This window comes from Marmota marmota, unplaced genomic scaffold, assembly GCF_001458135.2.
Source record: "Marmota marmota marmota unplaced genomic scaffold, marMar, whole genome shotgun sequence".
Lineage (NCBI taxonomy): Eukaryota > Metazoa > Chordata > Mammalia > Rodentia > Sciuridae > Marmota > Marmota marmota.
In genome coordinates this window covers 4,209,303-4,232,723 of record NW_026000206.1, presented here as the reverse complement: position 1 = coordinate 4,232,723, position 23,421 = coordinate 4,209,303, and the positions used below count along the sequence as shown (strand labels likewise).

Below are 23,421 nucleotides of genomic sequence, written 5' to 3'. Positions count from 1 at the left end.
TTTTTGTTGTTTTTGTTTTTTTTGGTTTTTTTTTTTTTTTTTTTTTTTGCTGAACTTTTGCAAATCATTGTGTACTTACTTACCGTAAATACCGTTTACTAATGGCGGCTCAGTATTTTGCTGTTAGGCTTAAGAAACCACATTCAGAAACATTCCAAAGACGCATTTTGCTAGTTTCTGGAATGTCCAAGGGTGATATGTGGCCCTTCATGAAATGGGCACAGAGCTTCTGGGCTTAAAAATGTAATTTGTGAGGCTCACTTTGCAATTTCTTCCTTTGCACATAGTTGATCTAGAGGTGAGGAATTTTCAGGATTAATTTCAGGTAGTCATAAGGATCTCTATCTAAACTTACGTCAAAAAAGTATGCTCCCCATTTTCTAGAATTTCTTCTTCCTGTAGTGAGAAATTAAAGATTCCTTGAAACACATTTAAGATTCAGATCCTGTAACTTGGCAAGGAATGTGACCATAAAATCCACTGGTATTTGAATAATAGTGATTTTTTTTTTTAAAGCTGCCACTTTACAGGGACAAAAAAAAATAAGAACAACCTTAACATTTTTCTTTGGGACATTCTAAATTACAAATGTTTAATTGGCTCAAGATCTGAAGCACCTTGTTGTTGGCCCTTGGTGGTGGGGGAGAGGGGCACTGACCAGCTCCCTAGCAAGGGGGCCTTCCTTTCATAAAGAAAAGAAATTGAGAATACAAATGTGAAACCGAATAGCTGTTCCACCAGTAATTGACGTTCTCTGAAACGTCACTAAGAAAATACCCCAGCGCGTGTGTACCCTAAGTCTCATTAGTTCCATATGATAAATGCGCCATGCTTTTGCAAGCTGCTGAAAGATTGTTATATTTAGTTCTGGCATCTCCCTCGCTGCGCCCCTCCACCAGATGCTATGTGCTAATCCCCTATTTACACATTTAGGCTGACGCTGGGCAAACCCCTGGGGGAAGGTTGCTTTGGGCAAGTGGTCATGGCTGAAGCAGTGGGCATCGACAAAGACAAGCCCAAGGAGGCGGTCACCGTGGCAGTGAAGATGCTGAAAGGTGAGTGGGGAGGCGGCGGGGGCGGGGCGCAGAGGGTCTTATCAAGAATGCCCCTTTTGTGGCATGTGAACTCTGTCATGGCAGGGGTCAGAGGGCACATAGTTGACCTAGAGGTTGAGGAGTTTTCAAGATAAATCAGCGTCTTGGACAGACTATTTATCTTGAGCCATGTGTACTTACCAAGAAAGAAAAGCCCCCTCTGTTCGCAAGTGGTGGCCGTCCAGGTTGAGTTGTCCTGGGGCTTCCTGCAGGTGACTGTGATTCTTCACCCGCTCTGTGTTTTTATGGGCTTAGAAAGTATCCACTCCTAGTCGATGGATTTAGATGGGGGTTGGCCCACTGGCTTCAGGACTCAAACTCGAGCCTTCAAACAGAGAAACTGACATTGTAAGAGGTAACTAGAGGCTCAGTGAGTAGGACACCTTCTTTCTTTGCAAGGAGAGGAGCAGAAATGACTCCCGTCGGGGGAAGTCACTTAGAAGCTACAAAGGATCTAACAGAATCGGGGTTGGTGCAGAGACCCGGGTCGTGGGGACAGCAGCCGAGACATAAGCATCCAGTTGCTGTCACTCGTGGGAACCTGAAGCGTGCACCAACCCTCTGACCCGCTCCACGGGAGCTAGAAGAACTTTTAACCATTAACATATGCTCCTGAGCTGGTCTTTTATGAGAAAGGTTATAGGGAACGGTTACATTATAAATCCTATTGTAGGGATGTCGGAAAGGAGGTCCAAAGCCAGGTGTTTCTGTGGTTTCCAAGCAGAGAAGTCTGTCCTTGGGCTGCAGGATTTGCTGTTCTTGCTGGAGGTTTTTTTTAAGATGGGAACTGGAGCCACTTTGAGTAGCCAATGGGCGCCATGGCCATTGGCCCGCCCAGGATGCTGCACACAGTTTACACACACAGTTGTGGGGAGCCTCCTGAGCCAACTTTGAGTGTTCCAAGGGCCACTGAGGTTGCGTAGGGAGGGAATTCTTGCTCTGGAGAAAATCTGTAGTGATTCTAAGATTCCTTATGTATGATAGAGGAGGGGTTGGCTCACCGTAGAGAGAAACACTCTCATGTCTGTGATGTTTGCTTCAGAAGACTTGGGCTTAGGGTCACATGCCTTGTTTTAATCCTGACTGTTTGCTAGTGACCCCCCGAAGAACCCTGACCGGGCCTTTGTTCCTTTGCTGATAAAATGAGGGAGATGATTGGGGAAGTCTTTCCTGGTTCTGTGATTCAGTTTCAACCAAGAGTTTGGCCACTAGCAGTGACAGCCCTCAAATCAGAGGAAATGTCTGATTGGTGGTCACCTACTATTCATAGATGATGCCACGGAAAAGGACCTTTCTGATCTGGTGTCAGAGATGGAGATGATGAAGATGATTGGAAAACACAAAAATATCATTAACCTTCTTGGAGCTTGCACACAGGACGGTGAGTAGGGGAAATGATTCCAGATGTTCAGCCCACAGTTGAGAGCAGGCTTCTTTCTAGAAGCAGTTGAGCTTCTGAATCCTGCTCCTGGGGTGCCTCATGTGCATGTTTATAGTTTTCCTTAAAATACCCTTTGTAAGATGTTCCCAGGCAGGGACACAAAGGGGCCTCTGTGCCTGGGGATTGGGGACAGGCGGGTGTCAGGTCCTGCTGTCTCTAGGTCATGATCTGGAGGCCATTTTGGAAAGGGCGATCTCCTTATGTTTTTGTGAGTGTGAACATGAGACCCTGTGTTTGGTTGAGAAGTTCTTCCCTTGTGGTGGGAGTTGAGGCGCCCCATCCTGCTGTCAGTTACAGATAGTGGGCTCTGAAGGAAAGAGGAGAGCAGTATGAAGGGGTGCCTCTTCCTCCGCAGAGGGATTCCCTGGCTGCTGCCGCTGAACATCTGCTGGCGCTTTGGGAACCAATTTGACAATAATCTATAAACTTGAAAATGCACATTTGTCTTGATAATTTTCCTTTAGGTCGACATTGGCAACTTATTTCCATAAGGTCAGTTGGAGATATTTTAGAGTCTCGTGGACCTTGTGGTCTCTGTTGAAACCACATGTCACTGCCATTGTACTAGGGGAGCAGCCTTAGTCCAGAAATGCATGGACCTGGTTGTGTGTCAGTGACCCAGACAGGCAATGGGCAAGCTTTGGCCTGCAGGCCCTGGTTTGCTGACCTTCCAGTCTGTGCCATGGAGAAGTATGGCAGTCTGTAGGCAGAGAGACACAGCCATGTTCCTTGCCCACTCAGTTATGGTGGATACAGCAACCTAAATGCCCACCAGTACAGAGAAGCAGAGGGAGGGTGGTATGGGAGGTGGAACAGCATGCTGTCCTGCTGTGGGAAGGAGGGATCAGCTTGGGCGGATGAGAATGACGTATCGGTGACATGTAGCCTCCCCAAGAGAATGTATCAGTGAAAATGTAGCAAAGTTCTCTTTATTGTTCCTTTCTGTGACTAAAAATAATACATACATTTTATCAATACTAGATGTACGTAGAGTAGCTAAGATGAATTGGAAGTAAATAGTAGAGGGAACAGATTTATGAGAGCCACTGCCCTCCATGATAGGGAGGGCACCGCCTCTCTGCTTCATTTCTTGAAGGCTTTTGAAGATGTCACCACCCAATGTTGATTCTCATTTGAAGAGATCAGAACACAGGTGTTCTATTTTCATGTGTGCTTTTCTGTATGTAAAAACTTAAAAAAACAAACAAACAAAAAATAAAACCACCCATGCTTGATGGTGTGGCTCGGTGGTAGAGTCCTTACCCAGCACCTGGGTCTCCATCCTCAGCGCTGCAGAAGCCACAGACGGCAACATGGCGGTGCCACGTTGGGTGCAGTAACTAGAGGCCCTTTGCTGAGTGGCCCCAGGGCAGATCCTGGCCCGCTGCCTCAGGAAGTGTGTCCTCTCTGTCAACAGGGCCACTCTATGTCATAGTCGAGTACGCTTCGAAAGGCAACCTCCGGGAGTACCTCCGAGCCCGCAGGCCGCCCGGCATGGAGTACTCCTATGACATCAACCGCGTGCCCGAGGAGCAGATGACCTTCAAGGACCTGGTGTCCTGCACCTACCAGCTGGCCAGAGGCATGGAGTACTTGGCTTCCCAAAAAGTGAGTCCTTCTCATTCCTCTTGGCCGGGGGAACGCCAATAAAAAGTGCCTTTGAAGGCGCTGGGCGGTGGGCTGTGCTCATTCTCTAGACCATACCCTCACATGTCTCGTGCAGGCTGGAAAGTCTTTATGGCCTTGTGCATATTCGAGTTTAATGAACTCTAAAGAGCAAAGCAGCCTCATAAACTCGTGGGGACGCTGCAGAGAGGAGCAGGAAAGACGTCTCTTCTCTGAGATGGGGCTGGGTTTGGTGCTCTTGGGAATTCAGTGCCCCCGGTGGAGGGTGACTGGCCCAGGGGTGTTCCCTGTCATCCTGATGTGGGACTTCTTGTTTTATTTTGTTTGGGCTTCATTTGTTTTGTAGTTACTGAGTGTGGGGACATGGACTTTGGGTGATGTGTTTAGGATTTTGAGTTTGATGTGGCCTTAAGTATGCTAAGAAGAGAGATCAAGTGAAAGGGTATTTTAGTAACACAGAATCCTGGACATCTGAGTTCATTTTGGCTTACTTTGGTGAGTGACCCTCTGTGGTCAGAAGTTGGCCAGGTCCCCCGAGGTAAATCGCTGGCATTCCAAGCATGCCACTTTCAAAGGAACTTGAAACATGTGAGTTATTCTGGAAGCAGTTCAGCAGGTACCCAGATGTGCTCGGGGGCATTTCAGGGGACCTAAGACACCCTTCCTCAGCCCACATTCAGGGAGGGGTGCAGAGACCCCCTCCTCAGGCAACATGAGCTCCACTCCTCTCTGCTGGGAAATATGATGTAGCATCAGGAACTTCCTGGGAACCCAGAAAGCTGAGGTCTGGTGGGTGTGGACCTCTGTCACCTGGGGGCCTGGGCTGTTTGGATGGTCACAAACCTGGATCCCCACAGGGGCCTTGTGAGTCTGATGCGTGAAGTGGACGGGAGGGGCAGCCGTGCTGCAGCCCTGGTCTCCGCCCTGGGTCCTGTGGGTTCTGTCTTTGTTTTGTGTTTTATTTTCATTGTTTTGTTTTGATTTTTAAAAAATATTTTTAAGTTTTTAAAAAATTTTCCAGAAAATTTAGAGCTCAAAACTTTTCCAGATTTCTCCCTATGAAATCTCTTAGTATGTAGGTTTTGGGAAACTAACTGAAACAGTTTTGAGTCCTGTGATTTTGCATGTGCGTGTAAGCCGGGCAGTTTGCCAATCAGAACGTCTTGGGCATCGGGAAACAGGTCCAGGATGCTGGCATTTGACAAGACATGGCTTCTAAATGTCAATGTCACAAGAGACAAAAAGTGCTAGGGAGATCATTCCAGAGTAAAGGAGGCTAAAGAGATGGCAGCCAGGTGTGAGAGTGGACTTGGGCGGGTTCCTTTGGGGTGGGAGGTGGGGCCAGCTTTTACAAAGGACATTGTGCACAATTAAACTTGAGCTCAGCCTGTGTCTTAGGTAACGTTACTGTGTCAAGCCGAATTTGGGGCAACAGTGCAACTGTGTTAAGGTGGGAGACACAGGTCAAGTGGCTCGGGTCCAAAATAAGTGTTTGAGACTCTAGAGGAGTAGCCAGGGATGGCTTCTGATTTCCATGTATGGAATATTTCCATATACCTAATGGTATCTTGAAGGAAAAACCCAAATCTAAACACAAAGTATGCCCATAAGAGCCTGAAGGTATCGTTACACAACATTTTTATTAATTTTGTGCATAAGACCAAGTTTTATAGTATGGAATTTTTCACCTGTGTCATGTCAGTACTCAAAATGTTTTGGATTTTAGATTTTCGAATTAGGTATGTTCACCCTGTAAATGCTGAAGAATTTAGATGTGAAGCGTTAGTGATACTTACAACTTTTTTTAAAGAGATGAGCGGTAAAGTAAGAGTGTGTGTGTGTGTGTGTGTGCGCGCGCGTGCTGAATACAAAGAGAGAAGGCGAGCAGGTAAGAATAATAAGCAAGTTTGGTGACCCTGGCTATCCATTGCACTATTTCACCTTTTCTGAAATATTTGTAGTATTTCAGATAGAACCCTGGGGGCACAGTCTAGCTGGAGGCAGCCTGGTCACTTGTGGGCCTGGTCTCTCCCAGCTGTCCCTAGGTGGGAGATGGGAGAGGCACAGGGTGCTACTGCTCATACAAAACGGTGGGAGGACTGGTCTCAGCATTTTATTCAGTCCTTCAACTCAACAGGCCTCCCTGGAAGCCTCAAGCCCTAGTCAGAATGGACATAGCCCTTGACCTCTTGCAGCGGGACCCATGAGTGATTTCCAATTAACATGAAAATAAAAATTAGTATGTAAACAACAACAATAACAACAAAAACCCTGAATTCGAACAGTGTGATAAGGCCCCATTCATTCAGGACCTTAAGGCCCCATGCCAGGGGCCAGAAACCATTAAGGGAGAGTAACAGGTCAGGAGTGTGCTTTACAGATGGCTCTTCCTTTTGCCTGCATGGCAGATGGAAAACACCAAGTCCTGTGGAAGGTGCCGGTAGGTGTGGGCCAGGGCTTAGTGGGGCCCAAGACACTGACCGAAGTTGCTAGTGTGATTTCAGACTTATTTTGCTGTGAGGATAGTGACTTGATTAGGTCCGGGGAGAGGAGTAGCCAAGGATGGCTTCTGATTTCCAGCTTGAGAAACTGGACGTGGTCCAGCTTTCCAAGATGAAGAAGACTTGGGAATTGGGAGGCAGGGCAGGGATGGGTTTTGGTGGAAAACCCAGAACTCGGTTATCCCAGAGCCATTCAAAGGGAGGTGTCCAACATGCCGCAGATGCAGACCCATGGACCGGACAGGCAACTGGAAGACTGCGGAGGAAGGTGGTGTCAAGCTGTGGTAGCAAATCAGTTACCTAGAGGGAAACCTAGAAGAGGAAGACGAGAAGCCTGGAGTGGGACCCCGGGAAAACTCAAATCCCAAGATTGGTGAAAAGCTCAGGAGGCAGTGGAGGCTGAGCAGGCGCTGTCTGAGATTCAAGGGGGAAGCAGAGGCCCCAAAGGAGGGTTTCAGGAAGGGGGAGAGGTGGGCTGTGAACCGTCTTGTCGAGTATGGACACCCCTTACCCCAGGGAGTTAGGACACACGAAGGACCCTCTGGGTCAAACAGAAGACTTGGAATCAGTGCTCTGAAGGAGGAGAGAAGCACCCGTGTTGAGTCTGGCTGCAAAGCCAGTGGCAGCCTCACACCACTGAACCTGTGCACCCCGAGCCCTTCTTGGTTTGGAGTTGCCCCGTGGAGTGAAGAGAACTAGGAGTCAAATGAACTTTGCAAAACGTGCCAACATTTTAAAACGCGTGAGAACATTTCAGGACGACAGTGGGAGGGTGGATTCCTCATAGATGGTGTTGGGATGGCCGTAGCCGCTGTTGTGACTCATCAGTGACTACCTTTTGAGAGCCCACCATTGGTCAGGCCCGGTGTCAAGCACCTGGCTTACAGGATCCTACATAACTAAGCCTTGGAACAATTTGCAATTGGTGGGACTTTATAAGTAAGGGTGCTGAGGACTGTTGGAAAGTGACAGGAAGGAAGGCTCTGATCCCAAGCATGGCAGAATCACTGTCCTTTCTTAAGGGGTGAGACCTGTAGGCCCCCAGGGTAACATGGCTGTCTTGGAGCTAAGTCCTCTGGTCCTCTACCCAGCCGGGCCCGGCTCTCAGGCAGTCTCTACCTCTCCCTGGACTCAAGCAGGACCAAGGAGAGTCCCTGTTCTGGGGCTTTAGTCAGTAACCTGGTGAGCTCACTCCTTGATTTTTCAGAAGAACCCAGAGTCAAAGGGACAGTAATGTTTCCTTGGGGCATTGCATGGGTCCAAAGTCCCTGGCCCAGGGCTGCCTGTAGTTAAAGACATTGGAATAGATGGGAAGGGTGAGAGATGAAGATGTTAAGAATGTTCTCCTTGGGTAGGAAAGATGGTGGGATGAGATGGATGTCATTACCCTAGGTACACGTATGATTGCACAAATGATGCGTCTCTACACTATGTACAACCAGAGAATTGAAATGTTGTGCTCCATTTGTGTACGATGAATTGAAATGCATTCCGCTGTCATGTACAACTAAGTAGAACAAATTTTTAAATATAAATATATTAAAAAAAAAAAGAATGTTCCCCTTAGGAATCGCCCGTTTGCAGACCCAGAAGGTTCATTCCTGACAGTCGAGAAAGAGGAAGTAGGGGAAGGGTCCTATCCTGCCTGCCTACCTACCCACAGCCTCCCACTCACAGCCAAGAGATGGCCTTGTTAGAGACCCACTCCCTGGAAGGAGGGGCGGAGGGCAGCTCAGCAGACCATTCCCTGGCCAGGCTCTGTGCTCTGTGCTGGGAATACTGAGGTCACACACAGTGCCTGGCTTCACACAGCTGTCAGTGGTGTGGGGAGTATGCAGGTGTGTTGGCCTTTCCGCACTGTGACAAATACCTGGGAAAAACAACTTAGAGGAAATAAGGTTTATTGGCTTAAGGTAACTGAGGTTTCAGCTCATGATTGGCGGCTGCATTGCTCTGGACCTAAGGTGAGGCTGACCATCATGGTGGTCCCACCAGGAGTCCATTTAGATTCTCTTAATGCATCCAATGGATGTATCCATCGATGAGGTCAGAGCCCTGTGATCCAGTCATTCCCCCAAAGCTCTGGATAGTGCTGCACTGCTTCAGCACCTGATCTTTTGGGGGACTTTGCAGATCCGGGTGGGGGTGCAGAGGGAGTCCGCAAGTAAAGCACCACTAGGGTGCATGTGGTAACAGGGTGCAGTTCGTAAGGGGGTGTTTGGCCTTACACAGTTTATAAACTCCTTGCTATTTTTAGTTCAAAGCACATATTTTCTTTTGTAACCAAATTGCACATCCAGTTTAGCTTCCAGAGTATTAAACCCAAGCGGGTTGGATTTTCCTATTAAGCAGGCCCATCGCCCCACCTCGGAGGCGTCCTGGGGGCGTTAGCTTTCCTTCCTGAGCGACCCTTCTCCTGTAGGAGAGGGGAATGCCAAACTGTCTCAGGCCCTAATTATATAAATAGTCAGCTCTTTGGGCTGGAGAACAACTCAGATTTCTGTGAATGATGGGATCTGGCTTGCTTTAAATTATTTTCCCTTTTCTGGCTCTGGTTCCAAGTCTTCTGTTCAGCCTGGCGGGGCCTTTGGTGTGTCCGGGCTCCCCAGGAAGAGGGGTGTCCGAGCTGGACAAGGTGGTGGCAGTAGCCCTAGGCAGCATCTCTTCCCAGTCGAGCCCTGATGTGTGGTCGGGGCCCAGTGCAGGGGAAGCTGGATTCTCCTGACCACACGGCTTGCCAAACTCGCAGCACGTGTTGGAGGCAGCGTACCACCGGGAGAGTTTGGCCCGGGGCTTGGAAGTTCAATTTGAAGAGGCCTCCAGACCAGGAAGGCGGCCCCAGCCACGCGGATCTGCAGGCAGCTCTGGGAGTGCTCACGTTCCCTGCTCCTGTCTGGCTGGGAACGCACAGACTTGGTGGCTTTCCTGCTTCCCCGTTTCTGAACTCAGCCATCCCACGGAAGCAAGTAAACACAAGGACTAGCTGGGGGTGTGGACAGAGTAAAATAATTCTTAATTCCTATTTCCAAAGTGTTTGGCTCTTTTTTAAGTGCCCGTCTAAGTGTGGCCCCCTGGCAGCCATGTCCAGTGGATTGGTCAGACTCTCGGCGTCATGTGACAGTTACCCTTTATTGGTAACCTGTATAAAGGCATTTGATGGTATTGTTGACTTGCTTCTTTGTGCCTTACCTCTCCCAAAATTACAGGGTGATGATTCGGGACCCTAATTACCATGTACCGTGATGAAATCGTGGTATGTTAGAGTGCAGATAAAACTCCAGCTAGCAAGGGCATTTCATTTGTAGGAAGGAAACACAGAAGTTAGAATAACTTGGCCTTTCTGAGACCAGAGGGACTCCCAGGAAGCATCGGCCCTCACCGTCAGTCCCCCTAGCAAGCCCTGTAGCCACAGCTTGCATCCCTGTGCAGGCCAGGTGTTCTGACAGACGGGGCTGAGGGCCTGGATAGATGGGGAATGCTGTGACACACACCTCTCAGGGGCACAACTGTCTGCGTCTAAAACACAGGGAAGGGAGGGAGAGGAGTTGGCTGAGTTTGAAGCATGGAGAACAGGCAGTGTGGCAGTCCACAGGGGGCAGGCAATGACCACAGCCTGCACTGAGGGGTCAGCAGTAAGGTGGCAAACTGGAGAGGCACTTTGGAGTTGGAATCAACAGGACTTGGGTGTAAAGGATGCTAGTGTGTCCCTTTCTGATTGAGAGAGACAAAAGGAATAAGAATCAGGGGAGTAGAAACTTGAACCTTGATGCATCAAGGGGACACCGCTGTGGAAATGTCCCACAGTGAGTTGAAAATGAGAACATGGGTCTCGGGAGAGGTCGGAGTGGAGATGGGAATTTGTGACCATTTTATACGTCATCTAGGATTTGACTCTGTGAGGGTAGATAGAGATGCACAGACGCAATGGGGCACCTTGTCTACTTTTGAGGGACAGAGGAAAAGGTGAGCCAACCACAGAGTCAGAGAGTGTCCAGGAGAGAAAGAGAATGAGCCAAGAGCAAGGGGAGGGAGAGCGGGGCTTAGGGAAGGACAGTTTTCAAAAAATGAGCAAGCGGTCAGCAGTGTCTGAAGCTGTAGAGAGGAAGAACTTGGAGGGGGTTCAAGGGCCGCTGGATCTGGCAGTGGAGAGCTGATTCATCCTCTTTAGGAGGAGCAGGGAGCACGTCATCTGTGGAAAGGGAATACCAAAGTTGTAATTGTAGACCTTCTGAGACCAGAGTTGTATCAGGTCAGAGCGTCAGAGAAGGGACCAGGAGGTAAAGATGGATGCTGGGTTGAACCAGCCCTTCTGAAAGTGGGTTTAAGGATCAGGTGTTGGGATGGCAGGTGTGGACCCTCCAGTGCCATTCTGTGTGCTGGAAGGAGGGCTACCGGTGAAAGAGTGTGGTCTTGAAATGACCAGGGCCTTGGCTTAGTTACTTATTCACAATTAGAAAATAAATACCAGAGTCGTGCTGGGGGTTCTCGGGTGGTCTCAGCTGACCAGTTTCGTCTTCCAGCTCCAATATGGCCTTTTGACTTGAAATGTATGTTCTGTCTGCATTTTAAGAAATGAGCCTATATTTTCTTTTGCTTCTTTGAAGCATTTTGAAATTCGTTCTTTCTTGATTTCAGTGCATTCATCGGGATTTAGCAGCCAGAAACGTATTGGTAACAGAAAACAATGTGATGAAAATAGCAGACTTTGGACTGGCCAGAGACATCAACAATATAGACTATTACAAGAAGACCACGAATGTGAGTCTCGGTGGTCAGCGGGAGAGGGGGTGGGGGGCACAGAAGGATTCCAGGTTCCTGGCGTTTGGAGCTGGAAGGAGCTTCCGCCCCTCATTCCTGTTTGTTGGCCATACTCTTCACAAACTCTCAATAAGCAAATGCAGGCAATAATTCAGGATGATCTTGGTCAACGCGAAACGTTCTTTTATCCTGAGTAAGCAGGAGCCTCCAGGCGTTTAACATGACTCTTGTCTTTCAAGAACTTTCATAGCACAGAACAGAGCCTGGATGTTACGGGGTTAATTTTTGTCTAGGACCTGGCCAGGGTGTGTCTGTGCAGGGGATAAATGGTATTGAGAATCCAAGGAGATGGCAGGTCATTACCGCACCCAAAGCTGACATGTTACGTCCGGTCCTAGTTGGAGCTTGTCTCTGTCCTGATGACTGACCCTGACCCAGGGAAACCATGAGGTTCCACCTCCTGGCTACAGTGCAGCTCGTCGAGCCTGCTGCCATAGTTTTAATCTGTGGGTTTGTACGTTTTCTCCCACCCTCGCAGGGGCGGCTTCCTGTCAAGTGGATGGCTCCCGAAGCCCTTTTTGACAGAGTGTACACACACCAGAGTGACGTGTAAGTGACCTCCGTTCTCTGGCTCTTTCGTGGGGTCGGTCACAGGAACAGGGCATGTTCTTCCTCTGTCTTCATCCTCTGGTGGCCACTGCATTGCACACGTTCATGGAAGGCCTCAGAGAGCGCAGACATTGTAGTAGGCTGGTAACCAGGGCTCTGTTACTAGTCTGCCACCTTTGAAGAGCCCAGGAGGTGGAATCGCCTACCTCCCCTTGCTGGAGCGAGGTGACCCTCCCACGCCCCCAGGGGTGTGTACTGTAGAGCTGCTGTCCAGATGGCCAATCCAATCCGCAGCTGCCACTCTCTTCAGTCCCTTAAAGTAGTACCTACACCCTCCCTGCTCAGGGGGCTTGTGTGCTCCCCACCCAGGTTGTCCTTGGGGGACACTTGAGTGAGGCAAATTCGGCTCAGATGATCTCCACCATGGCTGCTCACTGGGATGACTCTTAAAAAATCTGGTCTGGTCTTAGTCTCTTTTAGAAATATAGTAGAAATTACATAATGTTGCTGTTATGCACTTAAAAATGCAGTTAGGATCAGGCTCCAACTGATTTTTTAGATTCTGGAAATTCAGTTGAAAGATCTTGCTACCTTTGGGAGAAGATGGGTGAAAGGGACTGTTTTTGCAAGTTTCTGGGAGTCTATAATTATTCCAAAGGGAAAAGTTGTATTTTTATTTTATTCATTTTTTTTTTTTTTTTTTTGGCACTGAGGATTGAACTCAGGGGCACTCGGCCACCAAGCCACATCCCCAGCCCTATTTTGTATTTCATTTAGAGACAGGGTCTCACTGAGTTGCTTAGCACCTCGCTTTTGCTGAGGCTGGCTTTGAACTCTCAATCCTCCTGCCTCAGCCTCCTGAGCCTCTGGGATTATAGGCATGTGCCACCACGCCTGGCCTGGTTTTTGTTGTTGTTGTTGTTGTTGTTGTTTGTTTGCTTTAAAGTCATTCGGTCTGTTTTTCCTGTGTGAGCAGGATTCCTGGGGTAGGCCTGGACTCTTCCAGCAGGGTTGGCCCTCTCGGCAACTCGGGCAGGAAGGGTCCTGATTCCCGTTTGTGCCATGAGCAAACTGAAGCCCAGTGGCTCCTTCTGCCTACATCATGCTTCTGCTTCTGCTCCATAGAAAGCCAGGAACAGTTTCATTCCCAAACCTGACCAGCAGAGAGTCAGTAAGGACAGTTTCCAGAGCTTCGATGACACAGGTTAAACCTGTGGTTCTCTGCTTGATCGCCCCAGGGATTGAGTCCCCTGAACTAGGCTCAGAAAAAAAAAAAACAATGCAGGTCTCTAAGAAGCCTGTGTGAATGTGCCCTGTGGGGTGTCCTGGTGAAATTCAGGTGGGCACAGCATTCTCCCATCCTGACCCTGGCCCTGCACCGACTCCTGCGCCATCTTAGTAAGTCACAGAGCATCTGCTGCGGGCACTGTACCAGCCATTCTGAGAATCTGAGAATCACAGTCCTTGTGTCAGGCACACCGGGAAGAGTGAGAGGAGCAGAAGCCTTTGGAGTGTAGGAATGGAGATCCTGTGTCTCTAGTGCCATCTTTGAGACCAAGAACTTTTAAGAGCAATGGAAAATTCCATCAAGAGTACCCCAGCCCTCCCTGTTCAAAGAGCCTCCTAGGAGCAGGAAGGGTGACGTGGGATGAATCACAGGAGGGCTCGTTTATCTGTGAATGCAAGAAGTGGGCAGGTGTTTTATTTTTTTCCTGCCGTTTGGATGGGTCAGTCATGCTGTGTTTTCTCTTTTCTTTGCAGCTGGTCCTTTGGGGTGTTAATGTGGGAGATCTTCACCTTAGGGGGCTCGCCCTACCCAGGGATTCCCGTGGAGGAACTTTTTAAGCTGCTGAAGGAAGGACACAGGATGGATAAGCCAGCCAACTGCACCAATGAGCTGTAAGGCCGTTTTTCCCCGCCGGGCCTGCTGCCACATCAACCACCCTTCTGAGTCACCTCTGTATCCTAAAGCCCCGATTCTCTAAAGATGCTCTGAAAAGAGTTGCTGAAGGTGTCCGTGCTCAGTCCCAGAGCTAAGATAGCTACTCCGGCCACCGCACCTTTTCCAAAAAAAAGAGTAGCCTGCTGCGGTGCACAGAGGGCAGGCGGCTGCCTGGGCGAGCGCAGAGCTAGCTGGAGTGATCTTCCTGGGGTGTCTCCTGTGCCTCAAGGGTCAGGAAGGTGCCCGGGTCAGGTAGCAAGCTAGGAAGCCATGGGGCCACCCTCACAAAGCCGAGGTGCTTTTGCCAGCCCCAGCGTGGCAAGTGGACAGAGTGGGCGTTTCTGAAGCACCTTTGACCCCTGACGGCCGCCACTGCAGATTGACATCAACCACACTTGCTCAGAGCCGATAGCTAGTGTCTGCAAACCCATGTTTCACTCATATCTTAGTGCAGAGAACTAAAAATCCTCAGGGTATTGCATCTGACCATAAAACCAGTAGCTGATTTCTAGAAAAATCCACCTCGCACTGTAAGTGGAGTTACATTGTGTCAGTGACGTGTGCCTTGTGCAATAGAAGTGGCACTGGGAAAAGGAGGCTGTCCCCCCTCTAGCCCTGGGGTGAACTAAGAGTAGCGATTGTCCCAGAGACTGCGCTCCATTGTGCGTCTTTTCACAGGGATTTAATGTCAGTAATCCCATGAGTGCTTTTAGGTGTACAGTGGGCATTGATGAATGACCACATTTTATAGCGTATTATATAAAGGCATTTATTGTGCTCCTTGTCGTTCCTCTTGCTTTTCCTAATGCAGAGGGTCTGTTGAAACTCCCCATCAAGATAAGCCCAGGAACGTTGGTCTCTGCGAGAGTTAATCAGGAAGTCAGCGTGCAGCCCATCGGGGCAGATCGGCCCCTGAAACCCTTGGCTTAAAGTTGTGGTTTTCACACTTTATTTTGTTTTAAACTGAGGAACCTTTGTCAATTGGAATCTTTAAAACAAAACCCAAAGTGTATTCAGCAGCGTGTTCAGGGCGGAAGGCTAGAGACCTAGCAGCACCCGTCTCCTCCCTTGACCTCCAGAAGGGCCTTGAAATCGAGAGGCCGTGGCGACGTCACAGGGGTGCCTAGCTAGATGTTTTCCTAGGACATATTGGGTGAAGCCATATTTTTGTAAGTCCAAGTGCCTTTCGGAGGAAGCAAGCACTGGGTCCTTGAATAGTGACCGACTCCCCTCCTCACTGAGTGGCTTGGAAGGTTCTGGTACCTTTTCATTACTCAGGGCGCCTCTGCATGTTCCTGTTAAAGCTGGCATAGCCTAGTGCTTAAATCAGCTCACCAGGGGCCCGTCTTTTGCCAGGTACATGATGATGAGGGACTGCTGGCACGCTGTGCCCTCACAGAGACCGACGTTCAAGCAGTTGGTGGAGGACCTGGATCGAATCCTCACTCTCACAACCAATGAGGTAAGAACCTCCTTCCAGAAGCTCCGGGGGCCTTGCCCAGCTCAGGAGAGAAGCTCAGCTTCATACACGCGATTCCCCTGTTGGAGTCGTGGTATAGTCTGTCATGGTACCAGAAGGGCCAGACAGTGAACTGTGTGTGTGTTCCTCTCAAAGCACAAGCTCTCTCAGAAGTGCACTTGGTAAATTCTGATTAATGAAACCAAAGATGGAGGCCATGCCGAGGCTGCCCAGCGGTGGCTGCTGGTGGCGTGTGGCTGGGATGGAGGGAGAAGAAGTGTCCAGCTGCTGCATTTTGGTGTGGAGGGAGGGAGCTCAGGCTTTGTGCTCACCAAGTCTGTGCCTGGTCATGAGTGTGAGAGCAGCTGATGCCCTGTCGCTGACCCTGGATGGCACCTAGTGAGTCCTTCTGTGTGACCGATGCTGCCGTGGGTGATCTCAGCTGGCAGGGGCTGTGGCTCTCACCTCCTTTTTGTGCATGTAAACACACACAGCCTCCTGTGGGGAGTGACCATTAGGATTTTTAGTGAAAACTGATACCTGTTGGTTAAAGTGGTTATTTTCTCCAAAATATTTGTAATCTATGTCTACCAAAGAAATACTTTGTGTCACTCGATACCCAATCCAGAGAGTGAGTGGTCTTTAGGGCTATGGCAAGAAAGTGTGGTTATGCTCTGAGCAGGAAAGATGATAAAACTCTGAAGTCCAGGAAAAGCCCACGGGGGAGAAATTAGTAATGAATGAAATTTGAGATATTTAATGAGGATGTAGGAACAGTATTCCCTCACATGGGGAAAAAACCAAAACAACCCCAGAGTACACAGTTGTCTTTGGAGCCACAAAATGTTAACATCTCCCAAATATGTTAGACCAATTATACACTTAATTTTTAATGAACAGGTTTACAGGGATTTTTTTTTTTTTTTAATAAAAATACAGTCGAATGGACTGATATGAAGCTCAACTCAGCAACTTTTATCTTGTGTGTCTGACTATGGCTTGTGCCGAATAAAGGGAGAGATTGCATTTAAATGAATGCAGCTGACCTTCAGAAGTTGAAAGAACGGAACAGTTCAAGGGCGGGGGGTAGGAGGGGGGACACCAACTTTCTTCTCCTGCCAAAATTGTTGTTTCTAGCATAAGTTCCTTTAACCCTCGACTTGGAATCCACTGATATTCCTATTTTTTTTCCTATCAGATCTGAAAGTTTATGGCTTCATTTAGAAACTGGAGAAAGCACTAAAGTTCTCTTTTAATGATCCCGTGTCCCTGCTCCATGTTACACATTTATATATTCACATTTAAAGAGGGGTCCGTTCATACTGAAATTTATGTGTAGTATCCTAAAATAAAAAAAGCAGAATGCCATATTGCCTAACGGATATAAAAATCGAAGTCTCTTTCCTTCTGAAAATCATTACCATATGCTCAAGAAAAATGGTTCCATTTAGGACAAAATTTCATTTTTATCATTGTAAGCAAAAAGTCCTCTTTTGATGTGGTGGGCGTGTTTGTTTCTAGTGGTGCGGTTCATACTGTGGTGTTGTTGGAACCGACACATCCCCTTTCTTGGATGGGGACTCTTTCTTTTGCCAGCCCTGGTGATGAATTATAGTGGGGTTTTTTTTTTCCCCTCTGTCTTTTAAAACATATAGTCGCCAACATTCCGTGGGCTCTTTTCTGATAACGCCGAGGCTGTTTCTGCTGTGGTCTGCACTTTTTAGGCCCCTGTGGGTGAAACCACATGTCACAGAAATGGAGTTGGCTTCCGGGCGTATGAGCAGAACCACCAGCATGCCAGCTCGGTTGAGGCAGCGAGACTGAGAAAGTCCCCATTTAGAAATCTTCCCCTGGCTTCAGAGCGGGGTCAGCACACGCTTTCTGTAAAGGTCCAGAGAGTAAATATTTTCAGCTTTAAGGGCCATATGGTCTCTGTCGAAACTCTGCCATCATAGCCTGAAAGCAGCTACAGACTGTATGTAAATAAATGGGTGTCTGTGTTCTACTAAAACTTTATGGGCCCTGAAATTGGAATTGTTATGAATTGTATATCATTTTATGTCATTTGAGTGCCATAAGATATTACTCTTCTTTTGAGGTTTTCCATCCATGTGCAAATGTTAGCAACTGTCCTTAGCTCACGGGCTGTGTGAGAGCAGGCCACCAGCTCTTGCCCAGGCCTGGGTGGAGGAGGGCCTGTTCTTCTGGGTGCAGGGGTACCTCAGCAGCCACACCAAGGTGGTGCTTTGGGGACTCTCAGACCTCCATTTCCCTAAGCTTCCCTTTAGTGGCCCACTGTGGATTTAACGTGCATGAGTGGATCCAAGCCTTTTTTGAACCTGTTTACATTTTCAACCGAGCGAGCTTCTGAGAGTAATGAATTACATGTGTTAAATTACGTGCTGAATGAAGAAGTGTTCCCCTTAAATTGTCCTAGAAACTATAATAGTAAGATGTAATTCAGGAAATAAATATTCATGATCTCATTAGGCAAAGGGGTCCCGGGGACCGTGTCCTATTAGGTGTTTCTACTCTGCTGGGCCTTGAACTTGAACCACACGCTCTAGCAAGGGGGTGACTGGCCCCAGAGTTGGCGTAGGTCTCTGCGGGCTAAGGAGACCCCAGCACCAGCAGTGGGGGGTAGATGAAGCTGGGCTTGGGGGAGGTGTCCCTGGCTGTTGGGGGGACAGGCCCTGTAGGCCTTCCAGGGGATCCCTGTCCCTTCCCAGCTTACGCCCACTTCTCAGGAACCTGCATTTCAAACAAGACTCTTCTCTCCCTTCTTTCAGGACTACCTGGACCTCAGTCAGCCTCTCGAGCCGTATTCACCTTGTTATCCTGACCCGAGATGAAATAAAACATCTCTCTCCCTTCTTTCAGGACTACTTGGACCTCAGTCAGCCTCTCGAGCAGTATTCTCCTAGTTACCCCGACACAAGGAGCTCTTGTTCTTCAGGGGATGACTCTGTGTTTTCTCCGGACCCCATGCCTTACGAACCTTGCCTGCCTCAGTTTCCACACATAAACGGCAGCATTAAAACATGAACGAGCGTGTCTTCCTGTCCCTGGACAGGGCAGCGCCAGGAACCTACCTACACTGAGCCGGCAGGCCTTGCCTTCCAGGGCCTGTTGTCTCTGCTTGTATATATGGATCAGAGGAGTAAATAATTGGAAAAGGAATCGGCACACGTGTAAAGGTTTATACATTTGAAAACTTATCACCTTCGCCAGGAGGAGGATGTTTCTGGAGCAGTGGACAGCCAGGAGCCACTGCCCCCTCACCCCGACCCACTGTGGGTACTGCTGTGCCCCATCGGACTCAAGGCAGACACACGTTCTGCCTTCCTTGTTAATTTTGTAATAATTGGAGAAAATATATGTCAGCACACACTTACAGAGCACAAATGCAGTATATAGGTGCTGGATGTATGTAAATATATTCAAATTATGTATAAATATATATTATATATTTACAAGGAATTATTTTTTGTATTGATTTTAAATGGATGTCCCAATACACCTAGAAAATTGGTCTCTCCTTTTTTTTTTTTTTTAAATAGTTATTTGCTAAATGCTGTTCTTATACAGAATTTCTTAATTTTCACCAAGCAGAGGTGGGAAAAATACTTTTGCTTTCAGGGAAAATGGTATAACATTAATTTATTAATGGATTGGTAATATACAAAAGCAATTAATCATTTATAGTTTTTTTTTTTGTAATTTAAGTGGCATTTCTATGTGGGCAGCACAGCGGACTAGTTAATCTATTGCTTGGACTTAACTAGTTATCAGATCCTATGAGAACAGAAATATTTACAATATATGACTAACTTGGGGGAAATGGAAGTTTTTGATTTATTTGTGTTTAAACTCTGCTGTCAGATAATTTTATGCTTAAACCACCTAAATGCCCATATTACAGGAACCTGTTCATAGGAAGGTGTTTGGTGTTGGTGTGCAGCTCTGTCTTTGGCCGGCGCTGCATTTAGCTGGATTTCCCTAGACAAATGGTACCAGCGCCCTTGCTCAAAGGTGCCTTAATCCATTCCTCGAGGACAGACTTCAGCTGGAGCCCCAGGAGGACGGGTTCTCTCCGGCAGCTGGCCTTCTGCCCCTGAGTTGTGCATCTGTCAGATGAGTCTGCATCCTCCTCAGTGAGTTTTGATAATGGCTTCCAGGTTCTTTGGCATCAGAGAAGCCTTTTAGGATCTTCAAAGAACTATCATAGAAAATGGAAACACAGAAATGCTCTGCTGAGAGTCGGGGGCTGCTTCCATCTTCTTAAGGGTTTGCTTCCGTCTGCTGCTGACAAGACCTCACCTCAAGATCCGGCCCATCAGACAGAAGAGCTCCGTCTTGTTCATTCTGTGTTAAAGTATTGTGTTTTGCTTTCAGATCACCCACTCACTTTGCTATAGCCATGCAACATGAATGCAGAAGACACTGATTTTATGTGTTACGAAATTGGAGAAAGTATTTAATAAAACCTGTTAATTTTTATACTGACAATAAAAATGTTTCTACAGATATTAATGTTAACAAGACAAAATAAATGTCACGCAGCTTATTTTTTTAATACTCGTGTCTTACCAAATGGTTTCCTGTGCTCGGAGGTGTTGACAGAGTGCTGTGTGGTGCAAATACACAGAAGGCAGAACTGCAAGGCCCTTTGTTTGCCACAAGCAGCAGTGATATGCCGCTGAGATTGGACAGGACCAGCCGTACGTGGGGCACATGGATCCAATGACATTGGAAGCTGGTTGAAGCCCTGTCTGGGTTGCTCACTGGCACCTCAGGGTAGAGAGTCCTCGTTCCTTCCTGGGTCCCCAAGGAGCAGCAGGGGAGAGAGCGTCACAAACCGGGAGGTGGTGCAGGATGGGGAGGTATTGGCGAGGGGAGGTGCTCAGGACACCTGATCCCAGGGACCTTGAACCCTTCCAGGCTGGTTTCCTTGTGATGCGTAGAGTTGAATGCATCTCAAAATTTCTAAGAAGCATGAAAACATGGACGAATTTGGTTTCATACCACCAAGAATCTGAAGATAGCAATGGAATTTTGCCTGTTAGTTAACACGAGGGTCTGGGACACAGTGAGTTCCCGTTACATCTGCTTGCCAGCCTCATTGGCACCAGGAAAAGGAGGTAACAGGACACTTCTCTTGAGCCACAGCCATGCTCTTAGACCCTGGCGGGGCTGTTGTACACAGGGGCTGGCCTGTGGGTCTCTGTTGGCTTTGAGGCCATCAGTGGTGGAGCAAGGGTCTCACCTGGCATCGGATCCTGGGTCCTGGTTCTACATTTGCAACCTCCTGTTCAGGGTTGTGCTCTATTAGTAGAGCAGGGTTATGACCCCACCTGAAGAATGTGATCCAAAAAATGAGAAAGCAGCCTAAGAGAAGTGCCACCTGATTAGCACATGTGTGTACAGGGCAACTATGCTGCAGCCCTCTGGCGTTTCCTTGGCCAGGTGGAGGAAATTATTTTGAAAGGGGCATTTGTCATGAGGAGACAAGGGGCAGGATGGTCCATTTATAGATTGCAAATTCTTCCCTTTTTTTAGACCTACCTCAAAAAGTCTGAACTTGATAAGAATCCCGCGGCTGATAGACTTTTCCCCAGATCTACAAAATCCGACAGGCAGCTGGCTTAGATGGTGGAGCCTGGGCCCTTCTGTTCCCAGCTAGGAAGGGAGATTTCAGGAGGCTGCTGGAGGTCCTGCTGGTGATGGGAGGGTGGAGAGGTGACCCCTCGCCCACTGCTCAGCTCGTCCCTCCCTCCTTACCTCAGGGAGCTACTCTCCTGATTTGCAGGAAGTTCCTTAGCCCACATTTGGGAAATTAGCACCTACACAAGACCTGTGACCTGAGCACCTATGGACTGAGGAGTCCCCCACCATTCAGAAAACTAGTGATTGGTCCGCCAGCTTGTCCTGTCTCAGGCTCCACAAGGGCCAGGTCCAGAGAGCTGCACTATTGCAGAACAGGTACTTGAGACTCAGCCTAAGGGTTTGAAGGTCACCGGGCTGGGAAAGAGTCCATGAAAACAAGGCTGAAGTCTGTGTGGTGGGAACCAAGACGAGGGGTGGCGGGCTTCACGCTAATGGAGAGATGTAGCAGGGTGATGCTGGGCAAGTCACAGGTTGTGCCTGAACTTTCCTTGCCTCCTCTGTGAAACCTGCTGTCACCAGCCTCGTGGGCTTCCCATAGGATGACCTGTAGGAGCTTGGCTCCAGCAGAAGATGCCCCCCAAAAGTTTTCCAATTTTCACAATGTGGTACGATCATCACTACTATCTAATTCCAAATATTCCCATCACTCCATATGAAACCATTCACAGTCTTTCCCCACCTCCAGCCCTTGCTGCCTCCAGCTGCTGATTGTGGATCTACCTCTTCTAGACATTTCACCTAAATGGAGCCCTACAGTACGTGGCCTTCGTGTCTGGGTTCCTTTCCGTAACCTATTTCCAGGTCCATCCACAATGCATCATGTATCTGTACCTCATTCCCTTTATTCCCAATGACATGCCGCTGTGCGGACATGCCACAGTCTGTCTATCCATCATCCACTGATGGGCACGTGGGTGGTTTTCACTTCCTGGCTATTAAGAGCAGCGCTGCTGCTAACGTTCATGTGTGTCTTTATTTCAGTTAGTGCACACCCAGGAGGGGCGCTGCGGGGACCTGTGGTCACTGTGTCTAGCCACTCTGAGGTCCAGGGTCACTGCACTCTTACATCTCCCCTAGCAACGTACGAGGGCTCCACTCCCTCCCTAACAGTACTCTTGTCCCTGATTTTTATTATAGCACCCTAGTGGGCATGAAGTATCCCCCTAAAGATTTAATGGCTGAAGAGATACCATTCAGATCATGGGCCAAAGATGCATGCATGGACCTTACTGGGCTTTTCAGAAAAGGGTACTTCAGTAAGTTGGCCTGGCTTCCACACCCAGGGAGAGGCTGAGGGTCTGGTCAGTTGCTCTCTTCCCTCTGCTGGGAGAGGAAGGGAGCGCTGGTATGATGCAGGGTAGAGACTCTCTGGCTGGCATCCTGGAGCGCGGCTCTACCTCCCATCCCCCCCTCTATTCCAGCTGTGGCCTGCGAGCTTGAGCAACCCCTGGGGATGGTGAGTGGACTGTTTCTTGTCCAGCTTGCGTTTTGATGTTGTTTATTTTCTGATGTTTAAAAGATGAAAGCAAAGTTTATCTTGTCTCACATTTCATCCTCAGGAAAACTTGAAGTGGTTCGGTTGTCCACCCAGGGCAGGGATGGCAGAAGCCTTTCACATTTCAAGTGACATTCTGGAACGGGGCCCTTCTTACACCCTTTCCCCCCAGGGTTTCTGGAGTTTTGAGGGACTCCTCAAAACTGCCTTGTGGTCCTGTCTCAGAGGGTCACATGAGGGACTGTGAAGAACAGTGGACAGCTGGATGGTCAATGTCCAGTGTCCCATCCTCTTGGGAACTTTAAAAGGTGGTGGATTCCTGCCTTTCCACCAAGTGGAACCCCAGGGCCTCAAGCAGTTCAGCCGAGAATTTAGCTTAAAATACAAATGCAGACAAGTGACTTCTGTGGCTCAGGACATGGCCTTGGGCTGGGTCTTCTTAGCTCCATCTTCTTCTAATTCTTTCTTTGAGGACACTTGAATGAATCTTGCCTGTAGCCCTTATAAGTCAAAATCCAAAGTACTGGGAAAGGGACGGGATGCTTACAGATTGGTAAATGAAGACTAATGGTCTGTGAATGTGACAGATGATCACTGTGTCAAATAAACGTTGAGTTGAATGAGGTTTGACCTGAGCAGTGCTCCTATGTACACTCGAATATTAGCTTTTCTCTCTGGATATAGACATAAAAGTAGGTCTTGAGACAAATATAAAAATATGTTATTATATACATAAATACAATTGTCATTATTATTGCTAGTCAGTCATGAATGTGACCAGGGCCATGTTTCCCGTCCACCGCCACCACTCTTTTTTTTTTTTTTTTGG

The 23,421-nt window shown here is 48.3% G+C and overlaps 1 protein-coding gene across 13 annotated transcripts in view; it reads left to right on the top strand.

Annotated features, from left to right (window-relative positions):
• The window catches only part of Fgfr2 (fibroblast growth factor receptor 2), a 95,702-nt gene extending 75,705 nt beyond the window's left edge, over positions 1–19,997 (top strand). For 12 of the 13 annotated variants that reach the window (XM_015498330.2, XM_015498328.2, XM_048791315.1 and 9 more), the window contains 8 exons: positions 934–1,055; positions 2,365–2,475; positions 3,953–4,143; positions 11,298–11,420; positions 11,959–12,029; positions 13,791–13,928; positions 15,328–15,433; positions 18,311–19,997. In XM_015498330.2, coding sequence (XP_015353816.1) covers positions 934–1,055; positions 2,365–2,475; positions 3,953–4,143; positions 11,298–11,420; positions 11,959–12,029; positions 13,791–13,928; positions 15,328–15,433; positions 18,311–18,475 — 1,027 coding nt within the window. In that variant the 3' untranslated portion in view covers positions 18,476–19,997. Of the gene's footprint in view, positions 1–933; positions 1,056–2,364; positions 2,476–3,952; positions 4,144–11,297; positions 11,421–11,958; positions 12,030–13,790; positions 13,929–15,327; positions 15,434–18,219 lie in introns of all 13 variants that reach the window. The other variant, XM_015498331.2, reaches the window with a different exon arrangement.
• The last annotated feature ends 3,424 nt before the right edge of the window (positions 19,998–23,421 follow it).